The sequence below is a fragment of the Pongo pygmaeus genome, chromosome 19 (genome assembly GCF_028885625.2).
Source record: "Pongo pygmaeus isolate AG05252 chromosome 19, NHGRI_mPonPyg2-v2.0_pri, whole genome shotgun sequence".
Classification (NCBI taxonomy): Eukaryota; Metazoa; Chordata; class Mammalia; order Primates; family Hominidae; genus Pongo; species Pongo pygmaeus.
In genome coordinates, this window is record NC_072392.2 from 93,833,639 (window position 1) to 93,851,803 (window position 18,165).

Genomic DNA, 18,165 nt, shown 5'->3' on the forward strand with positions numbered 1-18,165 from the left:
GCCTTCGGCATGGCCTGTCCTCCGTGGCCTTGTAGAGACACAGGAGTCTCAAAGGCAGTGGAAGACAGAGGCCCCAGGGTGGGCCCGCCTGCAGCCCCACTTCCCCCACGTCAGGAGGAAAGGGAAGAGGGAGAGTCCCTCAGTCTCTCTGAGTTGGCAGAGGCTCTGCACCCCTTTACAGAGGATCCTGCCGCCTCGGGACAGCCAGGAGGGGGCTGGAGAGAGAGGAGGTGGCCCCTGCCCTCAGTCCCTGGACGGGCACTATTCATGGCCCCCTGTTCTGTCCTATACTCCAGTGTGTCCTTGTGACTGTGCCCACCCTGAGGCTGGTGGTGATGTTGGCCTCTGTGTGCATCTGAGCTCCTGTGTGTGTGTTTCAAGGGTGCACAAAGCTGCATGAAGCTTCCTAGGAGAGTGTTGAGGGAGCACTTCCTATAGGAGGAAGGCTAGAAGGCTTCCTGGAGGCAGCAGCCTGGAGCCCTGCGCATGAGGATGCGGGACTCTGATAGCCAGCCTGCTATTTAGTAGGGAAAGGCGCCTTCCAAGCCACAGGATGGCCGTGACAAGAGGCCCAAAGGCTCGCAGGAGTGCTGCAGCAGAGGGCAGGGGTGTGGGCAGCTAGAGGGACCGGTGGCTGGGCAGGGCTGAGGTAGCCCGTGTGCTGTGCCAGAGCCTTAGACTTGACCCTGTTGGCTACACGGCATCAGCCCTGGGTATTACTCATCCCTGTGCCCTGGCCAGAATGAAGGAAGCCTCTGGGGTTGGGGGAGGGCACAGGCCTGTGTACTGGCCCCTGCCAGCCCCATGTGCCCACGTCACTGCCACATGCCCCCAGGCCCTGCGGGTGAATGGCCTGGAGCAACTGTGCAACAACCTCGCCAGCGAGCGCCTACAGCTCTTCTCCAGCCAGATGCTGCTGGCCCAGGAGGAGGTAAGAGGATTGGGTGTGGACGTGGCAGGGGCCGCTCAGGCATTGCCCAGGCAGAGGCCATCCTTGGTGAAGGAAAGTTGGGAACTGAGAGCTCTGCCTGGAAGGCCCCTTTCCTTGAGGTGTGTCAGTCTTCTGAGCCTCAATATACTATTCTATAAGGTGGGAGGGTTATCCCTGCTCCTGCAAAATGGCCAAATGCCGGCTGTTCTCCCAGGAGGAGTGTCGGCGGGAGTTGCTGTCCTGGGTGCCTGTCCCTCAGCTTCCGAGGGAGTCCTGCCTAGACCTCCTGGTAGATCAGCCCCACAGCCTCCTGAGTATCCTGGACGCCCAGACATGGCTGTCCCAGGTAAGGGCTAGGACGGTGACCCCCCACCCAGTGTCGGGAAGGAGTGGAGGCCCTGGGTGTCCAGGCTGTAGCTGGCAGAGCCTCCCAGAGGGGACAAGGTTATGGGATCCAGAGACCCTGCCCACAGTTCCTCAGCATGGCCTGGGACAGCAGCAGCAAAGGGGAAGAACCCTGGGCTCCTGCAGACCTGGGTTCACATCTTGTCTCGGGGTGATCTTGAGCATGACATCTGGCCTCTGAGGTTCCTCACGTACCTGCCACAGAAGGGGGACAGTAGTGCCTGATGGGCAAGGTGGCGGGGACTGCACGGGGCTCATGAAGGGCTTCTGCAGGTCCCTCACAATTGTGGCCAGGTGGCCACTGAGGCCTCTGACCGGTCGGGGACAAACCCCAGGGCACCGTGTCCCCCATTCCACAAATGCTTCCTGACTGCCTCCTGCCTGCTCGGACTTAAATAGCAGCCTCGTCCCTGTTTCCCGTTTCAGCGAGCGTCCACATGCAGTCACAGTGTCCATTCATTCACTGACTCCTTCCCGCGCCAGACTGGGCTCCACAAGGGCGGGTGCCCGTGTGAAGGGTTTTAGCTCTATCTGCAGCACGTATTAAGGAAATAATGAATGAATGAATAACTGTGCCAGGAACTGTGCTAAGAATAAAAGGTGAACAAAATTAGACCCAGTCTCTCCCCTCTTACAGCCCGCAGTGCAGCAGGAGAGAAATGTTCATTTAAAAAAACAGGCCTTGGCCAAGCTCGGTGGCTCACGCCTGTAATCCCAGAACTTTGGGAGGCCAAGGTGGGTGGATCTCTTGAGCCCAGGAGCTCGAGACCAACATGAAAAAACCCCGTCTCTACAGAAAATACAAAAATTAGCCTGGTGTGGTGGTGCGAGCCTATAGTTAGAGCTACTTGGGAGGCTGAGGTGGGTGGATTGCTTGAGCCCAGGAAGTCAAGGAAGCAGTGAGTCATGATCATGCCACTGCACTCCAGCCTGGGTGACACAGTGAGAACTTGTTTCAAAAAAATTAATTAATTATAAAAAACAAACCAAAAACGCAGAGCCAAATACAAGATCACCCCTGTCCGGCTCCATGGGTGGGTGTGTGGGGCAGGGAGAGTTGGGGGGGCGTCAAGAGCCTCTAGGAACTGAGGCTGGAACGTGGAGCAGGAGTTTCTGTGCAAGCTCAATATAATGTGATTCTGAATATGGGGCGACCCTCCCCCATTTTCCCAATTAGTGGTTGAAAATGAAAGGTGAGCCAGGCACGGGAGGTTGAGGCAGAAGAATCGCTTGAACCCGGGGAGGTGGAGGTTACAGTGAGCCGAGATTGTGCCACTACACTCCAGCCTGGGGACAGAGCAAGACTCCGTCTCAAAAAAAAAAAAAAGAAAAGAAAATGGGTCGGGCACGGTGGCTCACGCCTGTAATCCCAGCACTTTGGGAGGCGGAGGTGGGCAGATCACGAGGTCAGGAGATCGAGACCACCCTGGCTAATGCGGTGAAACCTGGTCTCTACTAAAAATACAAAAAATTAGCCGGGCATGGTAGTGGGCGCCTGTAGTCCCAGCTCTACTGGGGAGGCTGAGGCAGGAGAATGGCGTGAGCCTGGGCGACAGAGTGAGACTCCGTCTCAAAAAAAAAAAAAAAAAAAAAGAAAGGTGAAAAATAATGGTAAAATTGTCAAATGTTATTGTAATAGTTCATTGATCACTGTCATATTAATGTAATACATGTCTTCATATACTATATATTGATATATAACAGGTCACATTAATATATAATATATAAGGTTCATTTATTAATACTTATGTAAAATCTTGTACTGGATAATTAAGAGAGTGTTAATTTCTAAATGATTGTTTCTCCCAGTTCACATTTCATAACATTTTGTTAAAACTTGTCATGAGTGTCTTTGAGGTCCCAAGATCACTTTTGGAATCCCCCAGCATGGTTTTCCAGGGCTCAGCAATATCACTTAGGTCTGTGTTATGTGACATGTACCATTTTCTGAGTCCGAGGTGGGTGCTGAGCCTGGAATTGTTACCCCAAACCCAAGTTCTCATTTACATAATATTAGGCAAGTTCCCCCATGCACTTGCTGTTTTATGTGCATTAGCTCAGTAAAATAGCGTCCAACCAAATCACTTTTTAGTTTTATTTTTATATTTTAAAAAACAGAGATGGGGTCTCCCTATGTTGCCCAGGCTGGTGTCAACCTCCTGGGCTCAAGCAATCCTCCCACCTTTGCCTCTCAAAGTGCAGGGATTACAGGCGTGAGCTACTGCACCTGTCCTTGAGTTACTGTGTATGTTTGTGTATGTGTGTTTTAACTGACTCCTACTATCATTCCCAACTGAGTTACTTGTTGAAAGTGATTTTTTTTTTTTTTTTTTTTTTTTTTGAGACGGAGTCTCGCTGTTGCCCAGGTTGGAGTGCAGTGGCGTGATCTTGGCCCACTGCAAGCTCCGCCTCCCAGGTTCACGCCATTCTACTGCCTCAGCCTCCCGAGTAGCTGGGACTACAGGCGCCCGCCACCATGCTTGGCTAATTATTTATTTATTTATTTATTTTTTATTTTTGGTAGAGACGGGGTTTCACCATGTTAGCCAGGATGGTCGATCTCCTGATCTCGTGATCCACCCGCCTCAGCCTCCCAAAGTGCTGGGATTAACCGGCACGAGCCACTGCGCCCAGCCTGAAAGTGATCTTTGAAAGACTTGTTTAGAAGCACATGTAGGCCGGGTGCGGTGGCTCATCCCTGTAATCCCAGAACTTTGGGAGGCCGAGGCGGGCGGATCACAAGGTCAGGAGATCGAGACCACTGTGAAACCCTGTCTCTACTAAAAATACAAAAAATGAGCCGAGCGCGGTGGCAGGCGCCTGTAGTCCCAGCTACTCGGGAGGCTGAGGCAGGAGAATGGCATGAACCCGGGAGGTGGAGCTTGGAGTGAGCCAAGATCGCGCCACTGTACTCCAGCCTGGGCGACAGAGCAAAATGCGTCTCAAAATAATAATAATAATAATAATAATAATAATAATAATAATAATAAAATAAATAAATACAAGCACATGTGATTCTGGGACTATTCTCCCAGAAATGATTGCTAAATCTGTACTAAAGCTCCTCATCTTTATTTCTTTTTTTTTTTCTTTTTTTTTTGAGACAGAGCCTTGCTCTGTCGCCCAGGCTGGAGTGCAGTGGCGCGATCTCAGCTCACTGCTGCAAGCTCCACCTCCCGGGTTTGTGCTATTCTCCTGCCTCAGCCTCCCGAGTAGCTGGGACCACAGTTTCCCGCCACCACGCCCGGCTAATTTTTTGTATTTTTTAGTAGAGACAGGGTTTCGTCGTGTTAGCCAGGATGGTCTTGATCTCCTGACCTCGTGATCCACCTGCTTCGGCCTCCCAAAGTGTTGGTTACAGGTGTGAGCCACCGCGCCTGGCATGAAAGTGATCTTTGAAAGACTCGTTTATTTTATTTTATTTATTTTTGTTTTTTATTTATTTTTTTGAGGTGGAGTCTCGCTCAGCCGCCCAGGCTGGAGTGCAGTGGCACGATCTTGGCTCACTGCAAGCTCTGCCTCCCAGGTTCACGCCATTCTCCTGCCTCAGCCTCCCGAGTAGCTGGGACTACAGGCGCTCACCACTGCGCCCAGCTAACTTTTTGTATTTTTAGTAGAAATGGGGTTTCACCGTGGTCTTGGTCTCCTGACCTTGTGATCCGCCCGCCTCGGCCTCCCAAAGTGTTGGGATTACAGGCATGAGCCACCGCGCCCAGCCTGAAAGTGATCTTTGAAAGACTTGTTTAAAAGCACATGTGATTGTGGGACTATTCTCCCAGGAATGATTGCTAAATCTGTACTAAAGCACCCCATCCCCATTTCTTTTTTTTTTTGGTTTAAGTACTTTATTTATTTTAGAAATGGAGTCTCAGTCTGTCACCCAGGCTGGAGTACAGTGACATCATCGTAGCTCACTGCAGCCTCAGGCTCCCGGTCTCAATCAGTCCTTCCACCCAGCTAATCTTACTTTTTTCTTTCTTTTTTTTTTTTTTTTTGAGACGGAGTTTGCTTCTTGTTGCCCAGGCTGGAGTGCAATGGTGTGGTCTCGGCTCACTGCAACCTCCACCTCCCAGGTTCAAACGATTCTCCTGCCTCAGCCTCCCAAGTAGCTGGGATTACAGGCATGAGTCACCATGCCCAGCTAATTTTTTTGTATTTTTAGTAGAGACAGGGTTTCACTATGTTGGCCAAGGCTGGTCTTGAACTTCTGACCTCAGGTGATCTACCTGCCTTGGCCTCCCAAAGCGCTGGGGTTACAGGCATGAGCCACCGCGCCCGGCCCCACCCAGCTAATTTTTATTTTTATTTTTATTTTTTTTTGAGATGGAGTCTCATACTGTCACCCAGGCTGGAGTGCAATGGTGCCATCTTGGCTCACTGCAACCTCTGCCTCCCGGGTTCAAGTGATTCTCCTGCCTCAGCCTACTGAGTAGCTGAGATTACAGGCGCCTGCCACCACACCTGGCTAATTTTTTGTATTTTTAGTAGAGATGGGATTTCACTATGTTGGCCAGGCTGGTCTCGAACTCCTGACCTTGTGATCTGCCTGTCTCGGCCTCCCAAAGTGCTGAGATTACATGCGTGAACCACCGTGCCTGGCCCAATTTTTAAATTTTTTGTAGAGACGGGATCTCACTATGTTGCCCAAGCTGATCTCAAACTCCTATCCTCAAACAAGCCGACCACCTTGGCCTCCCAAAGCGCTTGTTTTGGGGAACAAAGCCAAACCTACCCTTGTAGTCAGTGTAGGCAGAACTCCTGCTCACCGGGAGAGGGCGCCATCCAGAAGGACAGCCTGTGCAGCGGCATGAAGGGAGCTCATGGCTGCTCTCCTAGGCCACAGACCACACCTTCCTCCAGAAGAGCCACTATCACCATGGTGACCACCCCAGCTATGCCAAGCCCCGGCTGCCCCTGCCCGTGTTCACCGTGCGACATTATGCAGGAACTGTCACCTACCAGGTACCTGGCCTCAGGGACAGACCAGGGTGAATCAGCGAGGGCAGTGTCCCCTCCCAAGCTGAGTCACCCACAGTGTCGAGGAGTGGGTGTGGGGAGGCCCCTTGCAAGGTTTGGATACCTGTCCCTACCTGAGCCATGGGCCCTGCTCAGTTCTGAGCACAGTTTACTGAGTTCTAGGTGACAATTATGGGGTCAGGGAGTGGAAGCCTTGGGACCCTCCAGACAAGTGGGCAGAGCACAAGCATGGGACCTGATGACCTTGGCAGTTTACTTTGCCTTCTGAGCCTCCATTTCCTCACCTGTAAAATGGGCATGGAGACCTAAGCTCTGGTGTTGCTGTGAGGGTGAGATGTAGTAACGTGGAGATGGCCTGGCAGGTGCCTGGCACATAGTAGGTGCTCACTGAATGGACTTCCCTTCCCCCTTCTGAGTTCTATGCCTACCAAGAAGCTGCATGCATGCCTGCCCCAGGAGGAGAGGAACTGGGGGTGGGGGAATGGGGGCTGGAATAAAGGGAAGGGCAGTAGGGAGAATCAGTTCTCCCTGGAGGAGATGGCACACTTTGCTTGGAGAAGAAAAACTACAAACTACCCAGGAGTTGCCCCCCAAAAAAGAAATACAAGGAGTTCAAGAAAGCTAGGAAAATGTAAGTCAAAATAGATTTAACATGGAGAGACAGACAACATTCTTGTCTAGTCAACCTATTGACTAGCATAGGTTAAGGCCCCAGTGGGGAGAGTGTAGTGTTGCTGGGGACTGGACCTTTCCATGGGGTGGAATGGAAAGTCCAGTGGCAGACCCAAGGCTAGGTAAAGGACTGGAAACACGAAGGCAGCCTTTCAGGTCACCTGGGGAGAGGGTAGATTCTTCTCCTCCATATCCAGCCTCCCCTGCTTGGTTCCTGCTCTCCTCCCTTTCTCCACTCCCCTCCGCACCTGCATGGCGTCTTGCAGGTTCACAAGTTTTTAAACAGAAACCGGGATCAGCTGGACCCTGCCGTGGTGGAGATGCTTGGCCAGAGCCAGCTCCAGGTGCCCATCTGCCCTTCCAGGCCTCCACCCGCTCCATACTCTGTCCCCCAATTCTGTCCTTTTCCCCCTGGGCGCTCTTGCCCAAGGGTTGGCCCTCAAGCCCCCGGCACCTTGGGCCATGGGCTGAGCTTGCCAGGGTCTGGATGCCGAGGGCTGGTCCCTTCTGGCTCTCCCGGGCTGCAGGGTGGATGGGCACACCCCAGTGGGCAGCTGGCTCAGCCCTTCACCCTCACAGCTGGTGGGCAGCCTGTTCCAGGAGGCAGAGCCCCAGTCCAGGGGAGGGCGAGGCAGACCCACGCTGGCCTCTCGCTTCCAGCAGGCCCTGGAGGACCTCATAGCCCGGCTGGGCAGGTGAGAACAGCGCCCGCCACACCAGACCCCAGGGAGTTGTATGGGGCGCTGGTCTGTGCCCAAGTGACCCCTCTTTCCCTCATCAGGAGCCATGTCTATTTCATCCAGTGCCTCACCCCTAACCCTGGAAAGGTGAGCTCCCCAGCAACTGGCCTCAGGGCCCTCCCCCGCCCTGCACCTCCCTACCCACAGCTCCAGGCCCCTTGACTCCAGCTGTCTTTGGCTCTGTCTTGTGGCCACAGCTTCCAGGCCTCTTTGACGTGGGACATGTGACAGAGCAACTGCACCAGGCAGCCATACTGGAGGCCGTGGGCACCCGCAGTGCCAACTTCCCCGTGCGTGTGCCCTTCGAGGCCTTCCTGGCCAGGTGGGGCCCAGCACCTCGGGGCAGGACTGACAAGGAGGCCTCCGGGAGTGACCGGCAGCCCCGGGGGTCCTTCCGATTGGAGATGGACTCACTCTGCCCAGGACTGGGCCTAGCACCCTACCCTCCCTCTCTCTCCTCGTCCTCTCATCCTCCCTCTCTCTCTCTCTCTCTTCATTTCGCTCTCTTCTACCATTCACCATCCCTCCATGCATTCATCATTTCTTCTTCTCTCCTCAAATCTCTCCTGTGCTGATGCCTGGGCACCAGAGATCAGGTGGGAGCAGTACCTGCCCTGGGCGGGGCTCACGGTCTAGTGCCCGCAGCAGCTGTCCAGGGAGTGCAGGCTGAAGCAGTGAGATGGGAGGGGGGGACGGAGTGAGAAAAGAGCCTCTCAGAAGGGCAGGAGGGGCGGGGAGGGGCGGGGTGCACACGGAGCTGCCAAGAACCCCGGAGGTAGCTCTGTTCTCAGAGTTCAGAAACCTCAAAGAAAAGCTGGTGGCATTGTCCGTTTTGGTGTTTGCCTATCTGGCCTTTGGCTATTGACTGGATGGCCTCTTGGGAATCCTCTGAAGGGCTGGAGTTTCCCCCAAGGACAGGGACAGAGGGAGCAGGTGGAGTCACACCTCACTGATGTGCAGCTGAGCTTGAGCTGGGCTGGTGGCTGCCTCAGAAGGGAGGGGGCAGCTGCTAGGAGCAGCAGCCTTACCCCAGGGCTCTGCGGACCTCCTTAGCCTGTGACGGCCTTGGCAATGGGGATGGCCTGGTTGGGGGACTGAGCAAAAGGCAGGCAGTAGGGATGGGTGTGCCCAGCCTTGAGTCAGATCCTGAGAAGCTCCAGGGCGGGGCACATTCTGTCTCTGCCATCTGGAAACCTACCAGCTACAGCAATTGTCACCTCCAACAAGAAGCCCTGAGCCCGGAAGCTGGGTGAGAGGAACCTCCAGGTACAACTCTCCACCCAGCACAGACCAGGTCTGCTGATCTGTGCCATTCCCGATGCGCTGTGGCATCCCGTGACCACATCCCCAGAACCTGCACAGTGCTTGCTTGGTACAGACTAACTACTGAGTGTCCATTGAGCCAAACTGGTACCATGATGTGGACCTGTGAAATGTCCTTCAACACTCCCCCACCCATCCCTTCCTGCCACACCCCTCCCTCCCTCCCTCCCTCCCTCCCACAAACTTGTCCTGAGACCCACTGTGTTGGGTGGCGAGGAGACTAAGGCCTTGGGAACCACATTCCCGTTGCTCCCGTGGGCCAGAACCAGCCGTTATGTCTCCTGCGCACACCGTGTTCACCTGTTTTCCCCCTGAGCTCCAGCACAGAGACCCTCCCTACCCAAGTTCGCTGCAGTGTCTCAGCCCCCAGCTGAGCGCCTAGCATAGAGCAGGCACTTTCCAAATTTTTTAATGATCTAGAAATGGAATAAATACCGAGGGGCTCAGGGTGTTGCACAGCAAGTGTGAAAGGGCCGGGCGTGGTGGCTCACACCTGTAATCGCAGTACGTTGGGAGGCCGAGGCAGGCAGATCACCTGAGGTCAGGAGATCGAGACCAGCCTGACCAATATGGAGAAACCCCGTCTCTACTAAAAATACAAAATTAGCTGGGCGTGGTGGTGCATGCCAGTAATCCCAGCTACTCGGGAGGCTGGCAGGAGAATTACTTGAACCTGGGAGGTGGAGGTTGTGGTGAGCTGAGATTGCACCATTGCACTCCAGCCTGGGCAACAAGAGTGAAACTCTGTCTCAAAAAAAAAAAAAAAGGCCGGGCGCGGTGGCTTACACCTGTAATCCCAGCACTTTGGGAGGCCAAGGCGGGTGGATCACGAGGTCAGGAGATTGAGACCATCCTGGCTGACACGGTGAAACCCCGTCTCTACTAAAATTACAAAAAATTAGTCGGGTGCGGTGGTGGGTGCCTGTAGTCCCAGCTACTCGGGAGACTGAGGCAGGAGAATGGCATGAACCCGGGAGGCGGAGCTTGCAGTGAGCTGAGATAGCGCCACTGCACTCCCGCCTGGGCGAAAGAGAGAGACTCCATCTTAAAAAAAAAAAAAAAAGTGTAAAAGGAGGTTCTGGCTATTCTGATCTCAGCTCCATCCTTGGAGCAGGTTCCGGGCCCTGGGGTCAGAAGGGCAGGAAGACCTCTCTGACCGGGAGAAGTGTGGTGCCGTCCTGAGCCAGGTGCTGGGGGCCGAATCACCTCTCTGTCACCTTGGAGCCACCAAGGTGGGTGTGTGTATCCCTGTGTGCAGAGGGCAGCATGAATGGGAAAGGAGAGATGCATTCTGGGCCCAAAGGGACAAACCCAGGATCCAAACTTGGGGATCCGTCCAAGTGGTGGGAGACGGAAGGGCTGGGCGGCAGGGCAAGAAGAACAAATGGTTTGGCTGGAAGGGAGGAGGCTGAGACCAGAGGAGGAGAGCAGGCAGGGCTGGCTCGTGGTTCCTGCCTACAGCCTACTCCTCTGCCCCACAGGTCCTGCTGCTGGAAAAGGGCTGGCAGCGGCTGGAGGAGCTCCGGGACCAGCAGCGCTCTCAGGCCCTGGTCAACCTGCACCGCAGCTTCCACACCCGCATCTCCCGCCAGCGCATCCTGCCCCGGATGCAGGCTCGCGTGCGTGGGTTCCAGGCCAGGTCTGCAGGCGTTGGAGCCAGGGCTGAAGTGAGGGGGTGAGGCCGTGGGCACGTCCTCCAGGTGGTGGGGCAGGGTTGGGGAAACATAGAGCCTCAAGGCAAGTCATCCTGCCCCAGTGCCATCTCATCGGCATGTGACTCTCCTTGACGGCATTCCCCCCCATACCCATGCAGCCTCTGCTTGAATACCCCAGCCACGAGAAACTCATTACCTACTGAGACCACCTGAACCTGTGGTCCTGACTCCTTTATCATTCTCTTTTCTGGTCTGTTTTCCACACTGTGGGAACAATCTTTTTTTTTTTTTTTTTTTGAGATGGAGTTTTGCTCTTGTTGCCCAGGCTGGATGGAGTACAATGGCGCGATCTCAGCTCACTGCAACCTCTGCCCCCTGGGTTCAAGTGATTCGCCTGCCTCAGCCTCCCGAGTAGCTGGGATTACAGGCTTGTGCCACCACACTCAACTAATTTTTTTTTTGAGATGGAGTTTCACTCTTGTTGCCCAGGCTAGAGTATAATGGTGTGATCTCAGCTCACTGCAGCCTCCACCTAACAGGTTCAAGTGATCCTCCTGCCTCAGCCTCCTGAGTAGCTGGGATTACAGGCATGTGCCACCATGCCTGGCTAATTTTGTATTTTTAGTAGAGACGGGGTTTCTCCATGTTGGTCAGGCTGGTCTCGAACTCCCGATCTCAGGTGATCCTCCCGCCTCAGCCTCCCAAAATGCTGGGATTACAGGCGTGAGCCACCGTGCCTGGCTACAGTCATCTTTTCAAAGCATGAATCATGTTGTTAAGGACCTGACTACCTCCCCAGCCCAATTTAGGCCAGACTTTCACCCTGCAGTGACTTTAGACTTTTCTGTCTTATAACACCACTCTCCCACTTCTCACCTAATCATCTCTTATTTGCCCTCACAGCCTGTCTTCACACATTCCTCCAACAGCTGTTGGCTGACCTTCTGCCTCATCTGCCCTGGGCCAGATGCTGGCGATAGAGCTGGGGGTGCCAGAGACGGGGCCTCCCAGGCTAGGTGGGGAGTCAGATTCAGATGGTAGAGCAGCCAGTGATCTTCCCAGAGAGTAACTCGAGGGCTGAGAATAAAGTGAAGACAGTGGAGAACATCGGGGAAGCCAGGCATCTCCATTATCTATTTCCAAAACGTTTTCATCCCACAAACGGAAACTCTGGACCCATTAAGCAGTAACTATTCCCCCCAAGACCCCCAGCCCCTGGTAACTTTCAGTCTACTTGAGTCTCTATGAAGTTGCCCATTCCAGATGTTTCCTGTAAGTTGACTCATACAATATTTCCTTTTACGACTGGCTTCTTTCGCTTAACATAATGTTTCAAAGTTCATCCATGTTGTAGCATGTGTCAGAAATTCATTCAGTTCCGGGCTTGAGGGTTAATAAATAATTTATTATTATTATTATTATTATTATTTATTTATTTATTTATTTATTTTTTTGAGATGGAGTCTCGCTCTGTCGCCCAGGCTGGAATGCAGTGGCTCGATCTCAGCTCAGTGCAACCTCTGCCTCCCAGGTTCAAGCAATTCTCCTGCCTCAGCCTCCTGAGTAACTGGGATTACAGGCACCCGCCACCACGCCCGGCTAATTTTTTGTGTTTTTAGTAGAGACGGGGTTTCACCATGTTGGCCAGGCTGGTCTTGAACTCCTGTCTCCTGAGTCAATCCAGCTGCCTCAGCCTGTCAAAGTGCTGGGATTACAGGCGTGAGCCACTGCGCCCGGCCTGTTCTAGTCTGTTTACAAATCTTTGGGGTATAAGCCTCGGAGTGAAAGTGCTGGTAATTCTATCATATGGTAATTCTATGTTTAACTTTCTGAGGAGCTGCCAAATTGCTTTCCATAGTGGCTGCATCATTTTATGTTTCTACCAGCAATGTGCAAGGGTTCCAGTTTCTCTGCATCCTTGCCAGTACTTATTATTTCCCATTTTTAAAATCATAGCCCTGCTAGTGGGTGTGAAGTGGCATCTCATTATGGCTTTGATTTGCATTTCTCTAGGACTAATGACATTGAGCATCTCAGACATTAGAGTCACTTCTTTGGAGAAATGTCTGTTTCTCCTCTGCCCGTTTTTATTTCTTAATTAATTAATTAATTTTTGAGATGGAATCTTGCTCTGTCACCCAGGCTGGAGTGCAGTGGTGCCATCTCAGCTCACTGCAACCTCTGCCCCCTGGGTTCAAGCCATTCTCCTGCCTCAGCCTCCCGAGTAGCTGGGATTACAGGCACCTGCCGCCAAGCCCAGCTAATTTTTGTGGTTTTAGTGGATATGGGGTTTTCCTGTGTTGGCCAGGCTGGTCCCAAACTCGTGACCTCAGGTGATCCACCCACCTCAGCCTCCCAAAATGCTGAGATTACAGGCATGAGCCACTGCACCTGGCCTTTATTTTTTATTATTTTTTTCTATTTAATTTTTTTTGAGACAGAGTCTTGCTCTATCACCCAAGTTGGAGTGCAGCAGCGTGATCTCAGCTCACTGCAACCTCCAGCTACTGGTTTCAAGTGATTTTCGTGCCTCAGCCTCTGGAATAGCTGGGATTACAGGCATAGGCCACCAAGCCCGGCTAATTTGTTGTTGTTGTTGTTGTTGTTTTTCTTTTGAGATGGAGTCTCGCTCTGTTGCCCAGGCTGGAGTGCAATTCCTTGGTCTCAGCTCACTACAACCTCCACCTCCTGGGTTCAAGCGATTCTCCTGCCTCAGCCTATGAAGTAGCTGGGACTACAGGCACCTGCCACCATGCCCAGCTAATTTTTGTATTTTTAGTAGAGACAGTTTCACTATGTTGGCCAGGCTGGTCTCAAACTCCTGACCTCGTGATCTGCCCGCCTCGGTCTCCCAAAGTGCTGGGATTATAGGCGTGAGTCACCACGCCTGGCCTTTTTTGTATTTTTAGTAGAGACGGGGTTTCACCGTGTTGGCCAGGCTGGTCTCAAGCTCCTGGTCTCAAGTGATCCTCCCACTTCAGCTTCCCAAGGTACAGGGATTACAGGTGTGATACAGGTATGAGCCATTGTACCCGGCCAATGATGTTACTTTTTAATAAGTTCTGCTGCTCTTTCTTTTTTTTTTTTTTTTAAACAAGACAGGGTCTGACTCTGTCACCCAGGCTAAAGAGCGGTGACCCAATCATAGCTCCTACCTCAGCCTCCCAAGTAGCTAGGACTACAAGGACACGCCGTCATGCCTGGCTAATTTAAAAAATATTTCTTGTAGAGATGAGGTCTTGCTGTGTTGCCCAGGCTGGTCTTGAACTCCTGGTCTCAAGCAATTCTCCTTCCTCAGCCTCCTAGAGTGCTGGGATTACAGGCATGAGCTACCGTACCAAGCTAAGGGAAATGATTTTTTTTTTTTTTTTTTTGGTCAGTGTGCATATGGGGAACTGATCTGAACCCAGGTATTCTAGGCCCAGAGTCAGAGAGTCAGATCTTAATCCCTCAGGCTAAACAGTCTCTCAATTTACTTGTTCTCCCTCCTCCCTCCTCCCTCCTCCCTCCTCCCTCCTCCTCTCTCTCTCTCTCTCTTTCCTTCCTTCCCTCCCTTCCTTCCTTCCATCCCTCCTTCCTTCCTTCTTCCTTCACTCCCTCCCTCCCTCTCTCTTTCTTTCTTCTCTTTCTTTCTCCCTCCCTTCCTCCCTTCCGGACGGAGTCTTGCTCTGTCACCCAGGCTGGAGTGCGATGGCACGATCTCGGCTCACTTGAATCGCCGCCTCCCAGGTTCAAGTGATTCTCGTGCCTCAGCCTCCTGAGGAGCTGGGATTACAGGTGTGCTGTAATTTTTGTATTTTTAGTAGAGACAGGGTTTCACCACGTTGGCCAGGCTGGTCTTGAACTCCTGACCTCACGTGATCTACCCGCCTCGGCCTCCCAAAGTGCTGGGATTACAGGCATGAGCCAACGCACCCAACCCTTGCTTTTCTTTTGAAGTATCCTGTTCTTTTCCTGTCGTTTCTGTGAAGCGTCCAGGGCTTCTCTGGTCCAAAGTCAGTTTTTACATGAATGTCCGGGCGGTGCCAGGCAGGAAGCATAAGTGTGGACTCTTCATTTCGCCCCCGCCCTTTCCCGGCCTCCAGGAAGCGGTACCTCCGGCGGCGGGCAGCTCTGGGACAGCTGAACACCATCCTGCTGGTGGCCCAGCCCCTGCTCCGGAGGCGGCAGAGACTGCAGGTGCAGGGGCTTGGGTGGGGCAGTTCAGGGTAGAAGCCAGGCTGCCTGAGCTGGCCGAGCTGGCCAAATCCCAGCAGCGTCAACCCTCTCAGCCCAGCCTCACAAGGGCTGCAGCTTCGGACACAGTGCTTCTTGAACTCATCCCTTTTCCCCCCGGCTGGGGTAGGCCGGGGCCCTTGGGAGATGCTGTCTTCCTCCATCCCTGCGCACTCTCCCCAGGGCCTGGCTCTTCCCTCTTGCCTGGGGTTCCCATCCCCTCCAGGCCTCCCCTGGGCCCCTTCTGCTCCCCTCTTTTGCATGATGACTCCAATCTAAGGTCTATAAAGCAGCTCAAAGGTCAATGCCCACGTGCTACCCCCTCTCTGGCCCCTCCCTGGCTGGACTTTGTCCCCTGGGACCATTTCTTCCCTTCTTCCTGCCCTCTTCCCGGTGCCCTGGCAGATGGGCACAGATGCCCACAGCGCTAAGGCTGGTGAGGGCCCTGGAGGGCCAGGGGTGGCTGGCCCCTCCTGATCTGTTCTCGCTCCTTTGCTGAGACCCTCCCAGGGGCAGGAGGGGACAGCTGAACTTCAGAGCTGGGGAGGTGCCCCCAGGTGACTCACATGGGAGGCATCAGCTCTTCCCACATCTCTTCCAACAGCTTGGGCATTGGTAGGGCTGGCACAGCAGCGAAAGGGCCTTGGAGAGAGTGCCAAGCATGGTAGGTGGCCTGGAAAGTGGGGGGTTTTACATGGGGCTATTGGGGGGTTTTACATGGGGCTATGAACCTGCTGAGACTGGGACAGCTTAGAGGGCCGCCAGGGTGCTACTATGGGTCCTGTCCCTCAGGGCCATGCATTGCACCTCCTGAGAAGAGGACCGGGGTGCCCTTGGCTCTTGGTTTCCCTCAGAGGGTCTTTGGGGCTCTGTTTGTTCGAGTGTCCAGGGTCAGAATCCTTGGTCTTTGGCTGGGCGTGGTGGCACACACCTGTAATCCCAGCACTTTGAGGCCGAGGTGTGAGGACTGCTTGAGCCCAGGAATTTGAGACCAGCCTGGGCACCATGACAAGACCCCATCTCTACAAAAACAATAAAAATTAGCTGGACACAGTAGCACATGCCTGTAGTCTCAGCTACTCAGGAGGTTTGAGGTGGGAGGATCGCTTGAGCTTGAGCCTCGGAAGTGAAGGCTGAAGTGAGCCATGATGGTACCAGTGCTCTCTAGCCTGGGTGACAGAGTGAGACCCTGCCTCAAAAAAAAAAAAATCCGTGGTCTTTGGAGGGGATGTTTATAATCTTGGGGGTGAGGGTGTGGGGAGGGACACTGGTCCCTAGGCCCCTCCTGTGGATCCTGGGTAAATGAGTCCCCTCTGCCAGGAGTTGGGGCGCTTGGAGATCCCGGCTGAGCTGGCCGTCATGCTGAAGACGGCGGAAGGTGAGTCTTGTTGGTGTCCTCTTGTTAAGATCCCCTCTCCAGTCCCTTTACTGTGGGGTGTGTCTGTCCCTTGTGGTTCCTCCCTCTGATGCTCCAGGCTCCCTTGAGCTCACCGCTCGGGTCCCTGTGGACAGGGGCTGATGGCTCATGGTGAGGGGTGGAGGTGGTCCCAGGGCCAGGTACCACACCTGGGTGTTCCTGGGCTGCCTGCCTCCCGGTGCTTGTTCCCAGGCCATCAGGATGCCCTGGCTGGGAGCATCACCGAGTGCCTGCCGCCTGAGGTTCCTGCCCGGCCCAGCCTGACTCTCCCAGCAGACATTGACCTATTCCCTTTCTCCAGCTTCGTCGCCATTGGCTTTCAGGTGGGCGTCCAGGCCTAAGCTCTTCCCACTGGCCTCACCGTTCTGAGTTAGCACCTGCCTGGCAGACGCTGCGTTTTTTTCCCTGCTGTCAGCTCTTTCCCTCCTCCCTCCCCAGCCTTTGGGGCTGTCAATAGCGCTGAATTGCTCTGAAAATAACCGTTGAATGTAATTGTCTCACCATAGAGGGTTATTGGCGATAACAGTTGGTGTTATTGAATGGGAGACGTTATTTAGATCCACGATGCCACACCTTTGTTGTACCTGCGGTAGTGCTCTGCTTTTGAAGTCATGACCTTAAAGAATGTTTATTGACAAGGGAAATTGTCCAGACTTCAACAGTAAATACAAATGCAGGTTCAAAACTGCACATACAGGTTGGGCATGGTGGCTCATGCTTGTAATCCCAGCACTTTGGGAGGCTGAGGTGGGTGGATCACCTGAGGTCAGGAGTTTGAGACCAGCCTGGCCAACATGGTGAAACCCCGTCTCTACTGAAAATACAAAAATTAGCCGGGCATGCGCCTGTAGTCCCAGCTATTCAGGAGGCTGAGACAGGAGAATCACTTGAACCTGGGAGGTGGAGGCTGCAGTGAGCTGAGATTGTGCCACTGCACTCCAGCCTGAGTGACAGAGCAAGACTCTGCCTCAGCAACAACAACAACAATAACAAAAAAAAAAAGCATTAAGATGCATTTCTGTCCAGCCCTCTGCCTCTCCCGAGGTGCCTGCTCTGGTGGGGCTCCCCTGGGCTGTCTAACAGCTGGCGAGCGTGGACTGAGCCCTTTCCTTCCTTGCAGGAGCCGTCCCTGCCCAGGCCGGGGCAGCCACTGGCGAAGCCCCTAACCCAGCTGGACGGAGAGAACCCTCAGCATGCCCTGGACATCAACAAAGTGGTGAGTGACACATTGGAGAAGGGACAGGATGGGCGCCTGGGAGCCCTGCACGTCCTGTCCTTACCCGGCTGTGTCGGCAGATGCTGCGGCTCCTGGGGGACGGATCCCTGGAGTCCTGGCAGAGGCAGACCATGGGCACATACCTGGTGCGGCAGGGGCAGTGCCGGCCAGGGCTGCGGAATGAGCTCTTTAGCCAGCTGGTGGCCCAGCTATGGCAGAACCCAGATGAACAGCAGAGCCAGCGTGGCTGGGCCCTCATGGCTGTTTTGCTCAGCGCCTTTCCCCCACTGCCTGTCCTACAGAAGCCGCTGCTCAAGTAAGGGGCCTGGGAGGTAGGGGCCTGGCAGGTGGGGTCGCTGGATCACCCTGCCTCCACTGCAGCCTGTGCGCGCCCTGCAGGTTCGTGTCTGACCAGGCCCCCAGGGGCATGGCAGCGCTGTGCCAGCACAAGCTGCTGTGGGCCTTGGAGCAGTCGCAGCTGGCCTCGGGGGCCACTCGGGCCCACCCCCCGACCCAGCTGGAGTGGCTGGCCGGATGGCGGCGGGGCCGCATGGCGCTGGACGTGTTCACCTTCAGCGGTGAGGGCTGCCTCTGGCTGAGGCTTCCCAGGCCTG

The 18,165-nt window shown here is 54.1% G+C and overlaps 1 protein-coding gene across 1 annotated transcript in view; it reads left to right on the top strand.

Moving 5' to 3' along the window:
- Nucleotides 1-18,165, top strand: part of MYO15B (myosin XVB) — a 39,634-nt gene that overhangs the window by 8,058 nt on the left and 13,411 nt on the right. The window contains 16 exon segments of the mRNA XM_054455830.2: nt 836-931; nt 1,146-1,277; nt 6,173-6,298; nt 7,252-7,329; nt 7,565-7,680; nt 7,767-7,812; nt 7,923-8,047; nt 10,163-10,280; nt 10,530-10,687; nt 14,789-14,882; nt 15,523-15,582; nt 16,239-16,296; nt 16,528-16,658; nt 17,456-17,551; nt 17,632-17,867; nt 17,951-18,129. Of these exon segments, the coding sequence (XP_054311805.2) occupies nt 836-931; nt 1,146-1,277; nt 6,173-6,298; nt 7,252-7,329; nt 7,565-7,680; nt 7,767-7,812; nt 7,923-8,047; nt 10,163-10,280; nt 10,530-10,687; nt 14,789-14,882; nt 15,523-15,582; nt 16,239-16,296; nt 16,528-16,658; nt 17,456-17,551; nt 17,632-17,867; nt 17,951-18,129 (1,849 nt within the window).